The sequence below is a fragment of the Eulemur rufifrons genome, chromosome 2 (assembly GCF_041146395.1).
Source record: "Eulemur rufifrons isolate Redbay chromosome 2, OSU_ERuf_1, whole genome shotgun sequence".
Taxonomy (NCBI): Eukaryota; Metazoa; Chordata; class Mammalia; order Primates; family Lemuridae; genus Eulemur; species Eulemur rufifrons.
This window is the reverse complement of record NC_090984.1, coordinates 66380955-66393566: the sequence shown is the minus strand read 5'-3', so window position 1 is coordinate 66393566 and position 12612 is coordinate 66380955. Positions and strand designations below refer to the sequence as shown.

The 12612-nt window shown below is 33.0% G+C and overlaps 1 protein-coding gene across 5 annotated transcripts in view; it reads right to left on the bottom strand.

Moving 5' to 3' along the window:
• SCFD1 (sec1 family domain containing 1) overlaps nucleotides 1-12612 on the bottom strand; it is a 99492-nt gene that overhangs the window by 67273 nt on the left and 19607 nt on the right. For all 5 annotated transcript variants that reach the window (XM_069463989.1, XM_069463997.1, XM_069463981.1 and 2 more), the window contains 4 exons: nucleotides 11708-11797; nucleotides 9013-9068; nucleotides 7928-8013; nucleotides 5430-5529 (listed from right to left, as the gene is read on the bottom strand). In XM_069463989.1, coding sequence (XP_069320090.1) covers nucleotides 5430-5529; nucleotides 7928-8013; nucleotides 9013-9068; nucleotides 11708-11765 — 300 coding nt within the window. In that variant the 5' untranslated portion in view covers nucleotides 11766-11797. The remainder of the gene's footprint in view (nucleotides 1-5429; nucleotides 5530-7927; nucleotides 8014-9012; nucleotides 9069-11707; nucleotides 11798-12612) is intronic.

Genomic DNA, 12612 nt, shown 5'->3' with positions numbered 1-12612 from the left:
TAGAAAAATGACTTAATTCCTTCAAACAAAAAAATTGCAATAAAAAAACTGTGGGGAGGGGGCAAATGTAAACTGAGAGACTTAAGAGAGACATCAATCAATGCAATATATAGATCTTGTTTGGATCCCCGATTGAACAAACCAACTGTAAAGAAGCATTCTTGAAACAATTAGGAAACAATAAATACAGAGCTGGTATTAGATATTACCTAGGAATTATCATTAATTTTGTTGGGTATGATAATAAAATTATAACTTTTTTAATAGATACATGCTGAAGTATTTATATATAAAATCATATCATGCCAGGGAAGTGGAACGATGTACATGGAGGTTCATTATAGTATTCTCTGAATTTGTTTTATTTGAAATATACCCTACTAAAAATTTAAAAAATTTTATACATAACAATAAAACAGAATAAAGTACAACCTACAAATATTTTTCCCTTGCCATAGTGATTATGAAAGTATGTGTTGAGATGGGCTTCATCACCCTGAATTTGTGAGTGACTATGATAAACAGAGCTCCCCCTTGTCCATCCAGATTGGACAACTAACAAGAAATACTGTGACCAAGAAATAAATCTTTATTATTTTAAGCCACTGAGGTTTGAGAGTTGGTTTAGACTGAGCAGCACAACCTAACCTATCCTAAATCAGAGGCCAAGGTGTTCTACACAGTGTCAGCAATTATCTTTGGGAAGCTTGTTGCCGCTTATTAAAGCAGAGTTCCTCATAACCCTAGGAATCATGAGCCGAGAACTCCCCAATCCCCCATATACGCTGCTGGCAATATGCAAACATTTTCTACCAGTTTTCATGTGATAATTTTGACTCTTAAGCAATTTATTTAATTGTTATGTAGTAAAGAATTTGGGCCTTATGATTTAGAATTGCACCATTGAATATAGTTGTCACTAGTCACATGTGACTACTGAGCGCTAGGAATATGGTTAGTTTGAATTGAGATGTAAATATAAAATACAGAATCTATAAGACTTAGTATATAAAAAGAAAGTTTAAAAATCTGATGTTTTAAATTGATTACCTGTTGAATTGCTAATATTTTGGATATACTGGATTACATAAAATATATTATTAAAATACATTTCACCTGTTCCCTTTTACCTTTTTAATGCGGCTACCAGAAAATCTAAAATTATATTGGTAACTTGTGTTTTATTTCTATTAGATAGCACTGATTTACAACCATTGAACTTTGGCCAATGATGACAAGAAGGGAGAAAAAGTAAATGAATATAAAGAGGACGAAAAATGAAAGAATAACCTAATTTAAAATATTTATAAGAATCATTTGATGGAAGATGAAAATACTCATAAAGTGCTCCATCATAAATACAGATAAATGTTATAAAATCTTATGTACTAAGCAATTAGGATATAAGGAAAAAAATAGTATCACTTAAAGTTAGATAAATTAATAGTGAACAGTACATATTCTTTCTTCCTTTAAAAATTTAGTTCAGGCCAGGCGCGGTGGCTCACGCCTGTAATCCTAGCACTCTGGGAGGCCGAGGTGGGTGGATCGCTCGAGGTCAGGAGTTCGAGACCAGCCTGAGCAAGAGTGAGACCCCGTCTCTACTAAAAATAGAAAGACATTATATGGACAACTAAAAATCTATATAGAAAAAATTAGCCGGGCATAGTGGCGCATGCCTGTAGTCCCAGCTACTCGGGAGGCTGAGACAGTAGGATCGCTTGAGCTCAGGAGTCTGAGGTTGCTGTGAGCTAGGCTGATGCCACGGCACTCACTCTAGCCTGGGCAACAGAGTGAGATTCTGTCTCAAAAAAAAAAAAAAAAAAAAAAAATTTAGTTCAAGTTTAGACATAGCAACAAATACAGAGATATACTGAAACAATACCATCTTAAAAATATGAATGAGAACAAGGATATCTACTGGGCTTTTACATAGCCTATATGCCTTCAGTAGAAACTCCCTATCAAGTACAGTAAGATATGTATAGTTGGATTAAATGACTAAAAGTTTACATTATACTTTTGACTTTTAGGCAAATGTCTGAAACCAGGCTAACATAGTGCTGCCCAAAAGGTTTTGTGTTAATAAAAATTAGAGGATCAATAGAACATCAACCTTGGGCCCAAAGCTTCAACCCATGAACTATACTTAGGCATCTGTTATATTACAATCACATATCCTTAAGAAAATAGGTGCTTCTAAAAATGCTTCTCTGAAAATCTTTTTAAAATGTCTATTTATTTGTTTTATTTATTTATTTATTTATTTCATCTTATTATTATGGGGGATACAGAATTTCACTTTTTATTCTTGAGTGACAAAAAAGTAAATCTTATTAAAGTCCCTATGTATATTAGTATAAATTCTGATTTAATGTTTTAAATAATAAGCGTCAGTAGCAGAGGGCAAAGATACAAAAAGGGAACCTAAGATTTGAAAAAACAAAGGCCAAGGTTCTGAGATGAAATAATGTCTATCTTTTTGACTGAGGCAACCGCACTTTGCAGCTGAACAATCAAATCTCCTCCTCTCACAAGATATAAAAATAAGGGATCATGGTGTTCTTTTTTTTTTTTTTTTGGCCCCCACCCCACCCACTGGATCATGGTGTTCTAATGACTAATTTTGCTTCTTACATACTGACAAAAGGAAAAGGGCACTGCAAAGTTTTTCACCAGAAGAGCATATTTCCCATTTTAAATGACAAAATCCTCTTTCTGACACAGGAGGAAGCTGTGTGAATTTTCATAGTTGTTTCCAAGGTCTAATATATAAATAATCATCAATGGTACAGATTTTCAGGCAAAGACATTTAATATAAAAAACAAATTGCAATTTTAAGTTAACATTTCCTATCTAGAACGTTTTCTCCATCTTGTGGAGGCAAAGGGTATAATTATTAAGAATTTTAAAAGCTCTGAAGAAACTTCAAAAGTAACAGTTTTAACAATCAAAACATGGCATGATTACAATTTATGACATCTCAATTATAGTTTGTTCACATCTAGAAACTACATTAAAATTAAAGAACAGCATTAGGTCATTGTAAGTTGTGCTGTTAATTATAGCCAACCTCTTCAACGACTGCCAACTTTTAATGTGAAGATTAAAACAAAAAACAAAAACAGCCCTACCATCAACTTTTACCATCTTTTATTTTTAACATGGTATTTTAATTTCAAAGAGTAGGAAATAAAAATTCGTATGAAGTCCAGTATAAAAAATCATTTCATAGTCCTTACTATTCACATTTCATTCTGGAACAGTAAAAACATTAAGGACCAGTATTGGCCTTGATTAGTTCTTGGACCTCTTCTCTTTTCTATCTATACTCATTCCCTTGGTGATCTCATCTTGTTTCTTGGCTTTATGCTTGCTAAGACAACTGCAACAGCCTCCTAACTGATCTCCTTGCTGTTCCTATGCCCCCAAGGAGTCCATTTTCAACACAGCAGCTAGAGTGATAGTCTTAAAATATATACCAGACCTGCATGTTGCTCCCCATTTCTCTCAAATTAAAAGTCAATGTCCTTACAGTGGCCCATAATGTCCTATACTATATTCCTTCCCACGTCTTATTTAGCCTTAGCTCCTGCCGCCTCTCTCCCCCTGCCTCCCCTCATTGTGGCCACCTGGCTGCCTTGCCATCTTTCAAACATATCCGACATTCTTCCGCCCAGAATGATCTTTTCCCATATGGTTACATAATTCACTACTTTACCTCCTTTAGATCTTTCCTCAAATGTCACTTTATCAGTGAGGTCTTCCCTATTTTAAAATTTCAATACTGTTCACTATTACCTACTTTATTCTCCTCCAGAGTACTTTCTACCTTCTGAAATGTTACAAGTTCTGTTTATTTCATTTATTGCCATCTCCCCTAATAGAATATAAGCTCCAGGAAGACAAGAGGGCTTTTGTCTTTTTATTGCTGACACCAGGGTCTAGAATGTCTCTTAAAGAGTAGATACCTAAATACTGTTTGAACTGAATTCCTCTTCTCCAGCTTTTTACTTGACCCCCTAAAACCAGCTTCCATGTTCTATTACTCAGGGTTTAATTCAGTGTTCCCTCTGATTCTTCTTGCCTCCTCTACTGAATTGGAGTTCACTGCTATTTCTCTGATACTCATCCTAGAGTCATGGCATAGGACCCTAGGATGGAGAAATATGTAGAATTGCCAATTTCCATCAGTAATCCTAAATCTGATTTATTTAAATAAGCACTTTAGAGGTAATATCCAGGTTTTAAAGAAATAAACTATTAAACCAAATTGTCTATTGAATGTCTTTCATTTCCTTTTTATACAACATTTCAGGCAATCTTTGCAATAATTACGCTGTTATATACTAAAATCTCTAGAGGCCCGGGCTAGGAGTTAGTAAACTAGAGTGTTTGTCTTAATAAAGCCAATGATTTGGGTTCAAATTCTTTAATTTCTGTGTCTCAATTTTTCTATCTACCAAATAGACACTATTCTGGACTTATTATATAATGTCATGTAGAGAAATTATTTGAAAAGCAACTACAAAATGTTGAAAAGGAGAAAGTGGAACCCAGTTCACTGCTGATGGGATTGTGAAATGGTGTGTTGCTCTGGAAAGCAGTCGGGCAGTTCTTCAAAATGTTAAACACAGAATGACATAGGACCCATCAATTCCATTTCTAGGTATCTACCCAAGAAAAGAGACAATGTGCCCACAAAAATCTGTACACAAATGTTCATGGCTATTATTAATAATAGTCCAAAGATAGAAAAAGCCCAATTGTCCACCAGCTGATGAATAAGTAAAAGGTAGTATATCCATCATAATGGTTACTATCCTACAATAAAAGGGAATGAAGTTCTGATACAAGCTAAAAAAAAAAAAAAAGAAAAAGAAATAAAAAAGAAATTATTTGTGTACACATTTTCTTTTTGTCTTTAAAGGCTGGGATTGTGTTTTATTTATCTGTGTATATGCTAAACATGGTATTTAGTAGCTGAATATATGCATGGATAAATACAAACTTTTGTTTTAAGCATAAAATCAGATATGTGGAATTACTTCAGAAAACATGGTATAACATAAAAAAATACTATTTTTTTTTTTAACAATAAAATGAGGTCTAATTGATTTCCAGAGAAAAGGGAGAAATTACAGCTTTCTCCCAGGAAGAACACATTTATTTATTTAGTTGGAAAAAAAATTGTTGCTCATTTTCCTCAATTGTTTTCTTTTCTATCATGGCCAACAATACCACTAATTTGTCCTACAATTTAAAGATCATAAATTTGGAACTTTAAACTTCAATGTTTCACTATTCTCCAGCATCTACATCCCAAGATACCAAATCCTATCACTTTCTGTTTGTATTTTTCAGCTCCATCCTCCTCATGTTTGCTTCTGTAGCCATGATGTTAATTTTAAATTATTTAGCCTCTTACCAGTACATCGTGCACCAATGCTTGATATGTCCAAGTATGATGTAAAGGAGTTGCCAAATCTATGTTTCTGTCAACAAGGACTAATAGAGGCCTTTGGAAGCTGTAAATACATTAAAAAACATTACATAACTCTCGATACATCTAACATTTTCTAATTTGCTAATACTTTAGCATATGCCATTTTGATATGAATAACAGTATGCTAATACTGACACTTCATAATACATTGCTTTTTAAAAAATATTTAATATGGTCAGTAAAGTACAGTAATGCTTTGGACTACTTAGAGCCTGTGTATAATGCTAGATTATAAGTCTCACTTAGGGAACTTTCTTATAGGAAGAAATCTACACAAATACTTGTACAGAATAATTTTTATAGTTAATGAAATAATAAGCTGCTTCTACTCAGATATATATTTCACATTTTTGAAGAAAAAGCAAAAATAGTTATTGTCAGCTTTAGGGAAAACAAAGTGAATAGCTTATAAATTTACACAAATGCTTGACAGTTTCATAAATTAGAAATCACATTTTTTTTCTATAAACACAAATTCAAAAAAGCAGAATCTAGAGAAGAGCCTCAAAAAACTCTATCCCATTATAATATACAAAACGAAAACATCATGCTATAATGGTACCTATTTATATTATTATTTCTTTAACAGACAAGGCATATGACACTTCCTGTACTGTTTAACTCCATTATTACAATTTAGATGTGATACAGACTACATTTAAAGTGAATAGAGGCACGAAGTAATTTGGTTACCATGTGTCTACATAAGTTTTAGAGATTTGCTTCAGAGGTACTACTGTATCAGGAGTACACACCACTTTTAAAAAGGCATTGCCATCTGATAATATGAACTATATATATTTCCTCCTGCAAGAGAAACCTCTGATTATTTTAGTAACTTATTTACCCTTCTGAGTATAGAAAAGTGGACTTTCCTAACTGCACTGACTCTGGGATAAAAAGTCAGAGTGGCACCCTCACAATCTACTATCATTTATTATATCAGAGCTAGATGGAAGATAAAGAAGGATGGCCTATTACAGGGTTGCCTAACTTTAGCACTACTGACATTTGGGGCTCGATAATTCCTTGTTATGGAGGTTATGTTGTGTATTATAGAATGTTTAGCAGCATCCTACAACATACCCCACTAGATTCCACTAGTATCTACCCAGTAATGACAACCAAACATGTCTTCAGACATTACCAAATGTCTATGGGGAACAAAAACTGCCCCTATGAGAATCACCAGCCTATAGCTGAATTCAAATGTATTTAACAGTAGTCCAACAAAGTTGCAGACCCCTAATTAAAATAATTTAGAAATGCATCCAACAAATTAAGAAATAACTATATTGTGATAATGTGAATAAATTTTAAAAAATCATCCAAATAAAATAGTGCCTTTATATTGATTTCTAAGGCCTACACAAAAGCACTATAAAAAGGGAACTATTAAGGAAGGTATAACAGTTGTTGCTTATGTTAAAAAATAAATTGGGTGAGAATTTGATGTTTCTGCTCTACTTAATGAGAAACGTATTTAAGACTATTTAAGATCAACAATGGAATCACATAACAGTATAAAATAATCTGGGAGCTGAGACAGTTAACCAAACAAGTGAAACACAATGTTAATGTGAACTCCAAATTATAGTAATACATAAGGCTACAGAGACATTAAAATTGACTTGAAATGAAGTCTACAGATGATTATCATGAAATTATTATTCCTAGAGGGCAGTTATTTTCTGGGCATCAATTTATTTTCACAGGCTTTATTAATTCACCTAAACAGGGGATAAGAATTAATTTTATAAAATATAGTTTCCTCCTCTTTAAATAATTCTCAGCCATTTGAGTGGGTTTCTTTGCTTCTCCCTTCCATTATGGTTAATAGTCAAAAGTTAAATGTACTACATTGTATAGGGTTTTTTAGTATTTCTATTCAATAATAATTGAGAAGCCAGAAGGTCTTACCTACTCATGCTAGAAATGTTCAAAATGACACGATGCTTTGAAAGTTTAGACTATTAGTATTTCAATGTAAAGTGTAAAAATGAAAATTAGATAATAAAAGTATCAACAGAAACAGAAATAAGTATCACAAGTTTTTAACTTTTTAAAAATTACCAAGAGGTTTAATGATAATTCAGGGGAAATGGCTTCTGACCTCCAAGGCCTTATAAACAGAAAAATTTCTCCTACAGATAATAAAATGCCACAGAAATTTCTATAAAAACAATGTAAACTGAATAATAAAATACTCCATTTGTATTTCAAGAACAATTTGAATCAAAACCATGATTATGATTACCTCATTAAAAAGAAACAAATTCCAATTACAAGGATAAGGGTAAGGGTATTCTATCAGACAAGAAAAATAGTAAAAAAAAAAAACAAAACCAAAAAAAAAAACCTCAAAACTCTACAAATGTTTTATTTTCAAGTCCTACAAGTATATTAACTAACATTAGTACCTGAATTGGCCAGCTCCAAGTGTATCACCTGTAAAAAGGCTGTTTCGTGCATCTCTTAGATTTTCCCGAAGTTTCTTATCTAGTTTCTGAAAAACAAAATTTTAGATTAACTCTTAAAGAACAGTTTCATATAACTTTACGTAGGGCAATACATAATGTGTTCTTAGTTTCATAACCAACCTGGAATTTCCTTACAAAATAGCAATTCTAAAATCTATTTTTCAAGTCCAAGTTTTATAATGATATCCAATATCACTGACTTGAAAAAGACCAGTGCCTTTTCTATTGTACCTGGTTTCAAGAAGCACTTTTCATTGACTAATTTTACTTTAGGTACAGGAAATACTTTGCAGTAATGACCCACCCTCTCTCCCCAAGCATGACTGTTGTATCAAAAAGGTGTCTATGTGGAGAACTCACTTGGGTGAGTGGGAGGGAAGAGAGTAGCGGTGGGTGTAAGACACCCCAGAATAGAAACAGAGTATGTGAAAGAATGCAGCACTCCATCAGTCAGTGATTCATTTGGGCTAATAAACCTCCAAAATGTTAACATATCTTCCTGCCTTTTCACACCACTTACTCTCTGTACTTTTCAGTAATTCTGTAATTTCTCTAATCCCTTATTTATTTTTTAATCTTTAAAGCAAATTTGTGAATGCTCAATTTACATTGAATATTTTATTTCAATGTAGTGGGACAGCAAAATGCACTTCACCATTTTAAAAATGGTTATGATTGGTAATAAATGTTTGCGAAATGAAGTTAAATGACCTGGGTGATCAAATAAGTGTAAAATACTACTTGAAGACAAGGATAAATGAGAAATATACATTTTAGTAAAAACCAAAATAGGACTGGAATAATACATAGAGTAAATAATTTTATCCCATCACATAGAAATACACAATGATTACTTTTTATCTTTGATGGAATCCCAATGTAATAAAATAAAAATTTTTGCCATTGATACTCAATAGATAACCAAGCAATCATATATTTAATATTAACAAAAACATCTGAAGTACTTATAGGAAAAAAATTCACATAATGTTATTTGTCTCCAAGTGATATTTGCGTGAACTCACCACTGCTACCATTTCTGCTGCTGTTCCTCTTGAACATCTGATTATAGGAACAGCACCTATTTTAACAATAAATGTTAGCAATGATCTTGACCCTTAACTAAAATAGATACTTATAAAATATATTAACATCAAGAAAACCCAGATACAATAGAGGCATACAATTTCAGACTATGCATATAAAAGGATGTATAATCTCAAGAGTAAAAGCAAGGTTTCAGAAATGAATCTTTCCTTTAATAAAGAAAATATTGGGAAGTCAGAAGAGAACTATTGTTATATAGAGCTGATCAATCAGTGTGATCAAATTTTTTCAATGGATTGACTAAATCAGCATTTTGACTCCCTATAGGTTGTTTCAAAGAATAAGCTTACTCTCTACTCATAGGACTCACTTTAATTTGACTTAAAAGAATGAAAAGAACTTAGCTAATTTAGCAGTTTGGGATTACTGTTTTTTGTTTTACAAATTAACAGTAAAGCATTAGAGTCTTTTTAAAAAATACTAATTTAAAAGATAATAGAAAATACATTCTTCACATAATGTGAAATATTCCTAAAGTTAGCCCCAGTTCATTATCAAACCAATTTATTGGACCTCTTAATTTCTTTCTTCCTTACTACTCCAGTAAGTTTTATAAAAGGCTGAAACAATAATAGAAAAAATCCAATTGCACTGAAAATCTCATAAAACAAACTGAGAACACTGTAATCTTTATATGCTGAAATTGTCACATTTTGTTTTATTTATTTTTTGAGACAGGGTTTTGCCTTGTTGCCTGGGCTAGAGTGCAGTGGCACAATCATAACTGTAACCTCAAACTCCTGGGCTCAAGTGATTCTCCAGCCTCAGCCTCCCTAGTAGCTGGAACTACAGGCATTGACCCCACACCCAGCTAATTTTTAAAAAAAATATCTTGTAGAGACGAGGTCTCGATATTTTGCTCAAGCTGGTTTTGAACTCCTGTGCTCAAGCTATCCTCCTGCCTCAGCCTCCCAAAGTGCTAGGATTACATGCATGAGTCATCGCACCTAGCCTGCATTTCAGATTCTATAGAAAGCATACTAAGTCAACCGCAAAAGTAAAATATGGAATATTAGCAAACTTTTCAAAACTGTGTTTCTTCTGATGGCAAGTTATATATGCTTGTTATAAAAAGTGAAATAATATTAGAAATGTATAAAGTTAACCCTCTTGATTCCAGCTCCCCAAAATAATCCCCATTAAGAATTAGGAATGGATGCTTTCAAGTTGTTTTCTACATAAAGTCTAGTAAGTGTCTGTATATATAAAAAATAAAAATAGGGTATTTATACCCACTGTTCTGAAATCATTTTTCCATTTAACAATTTAGTGTTGGCATCCTTCTATGTCAGAGTGGCAGTAATTTCAATTTCTCCTTTGGAAAAAAATCACCTTCCGCTACTCTATACATAGTAAAGGTGGCTCTAATGCTTCAGTGGTCTTTGTCCCTTTTTCAATCTGCCTTTACTTTGAAAATATAGCTATCACCAATAAAAAATAACCTTAATGTCCAAAATAACCCTAGCATTTGGCAAAATTATGAAGACTATGTGCAATGACAAAATAGAAAGATAATGCCTGTTTAATGACTAAAAATTGCATAGGTGTGCTTTCTTTGAAATAAAACTACCGCCCATTTGAAGGCAGTGAGAACAGTTCAAAGCAGGCAGAAATTGGAGGAGGATAAAACTCTTAAAAGATGGGAACCATATTAAGGAGAGATAATATTTTAAACCAACTTCTCTCCCGAGAGTAGTTTGCACTTTGCATGGCACACAGGAGAAAGAGCTCGAGCAGAAAATAGGAGACTTACTGAGGTGAGGAATCAAGCATTAGAGTTAGGGCTGGAAATAAAAGGAAGAAATCCCTAAAAGGAGGGAGCCCTTAAATTTGCATATAAATTCTCCTCAGACATTTGTCTAAATCCTAACCTAGGCATGATATCTCTTAATTTTTTCATTTGTGAAATGGAGACAGATCTTATTAATCTTCTGTGAGGATCATTTTAACTAAAAGGTTTTAAATGTCCACAAAATTAAAATTGCAATTAGGTTTCTAAACTGATCTATTAATAACCGTAAAGCATAAAGCCATGTATTAGATACTAAACACAATGTAGCTATAAGTAATTTTAAATGACCCTAAAGAAATGTTTCTCTAGCCTGGGCAAGAGGGCGAGACTCTGTCTCACAAAAAAAAAAAAAAAAGTTTTAAATTTTGAGAGAATAGGTAGATTAGCATCAATATCACATGTAAATTTAGTGTTTTCTGTAGTCTTTGGGATTTAGAATTAATAATTACCAAGCATATATTTCTTTACTTAGAAGTATTTGATTTTTCATAATGAAATATTAAAGAAAATTAGTGGGAACATAAGTGAAGTCACCACCAAACCATTCAAATAATATATTAGAAAGTTACAATTACCAAAGACATCTAAAAAGACAACTCAATAGATCTGCTAAATGCTAACTCAAGAGGAATAACTACATTAAGTTTTTAGAAGAGTTATGTTTTTACATACTGTTGAATGCATATTTTACTACAACTCTGGAGAGCCTCTAGAGATCAAGATAGGTGAAAAAGGATTACATTAGAGTGTAATACACTAAAAAGAGTTGTTAAATAATTAATTTACTTTGAAGAAATAACCAGAAAGATTTGAAAACTTACCTAGTGTAACAAAAAAGCAGAAGAGGCTGTCAACAATAGTGTCCATAACAGTTTCCATTTCCGTGTCTGTGATGTCTGGTCTGTTAATGGCTAAAATGACATAAATAAAGAAGGAAAAAACCCCAAATTTATGCCTTATCTTTATGACACTTCTAAAATTATTACTAAATTTGTAATCAACATGCAGTTTGATAACATTTATAATACTCAAACAAGTGAAATTTTTTGCTTTAAACTTTTTTTAGTGAACAAGTATTTGTTAAAAATTATACTACCTCAAAAAAAAAGAAAGAAAAATCACAACAAACCACCTCAATATCATGTATTGAGAGAGTAGCAATAAGAACAACAACCCCACCATATATACTACACAAAATTTTTGCCAGAGCAAACAGAAAAATATTGTATTCCATATTTTATTCATAAACACTAAGTGGCCTCAAGAAACTATTGATTCTGTTATCTAACTACTGCCAGAAAAGGACAATGCAAATTAATTATGGCAAAATCAACATCACATATCATTTTTTTTATAAGTTATATGAATTTCTTTTCTAATCTACCAGACTGTACATAAGCAGTTCCCAAGCTTTAGTGGGTATAAGAATCACCTTAAGAATATGGGAGGCCGGGCGCGGTGGCTCACGCCTGTAATCCTAGCACTCTGGGAGGCCGAGGCGGGTGGATTGCTCAAGGTCAGGAGTTCGAGACCAGCCTGAGCGAGACCCCGTCTCTACTAAAAAAATAGAAAGACATTATATGGACACCTAAAAATCTATATAGAAAAAATTAGCCGGGCATAGTGGCGCAGGCCTGTAGTCCCAGCTACTCGGGAGGCTGAGGCAGTAGGATCGCTTAAGCCCAGGAGTTTGAGGTTGCTGTGAGCTAAGCTGACGCCACGGCAC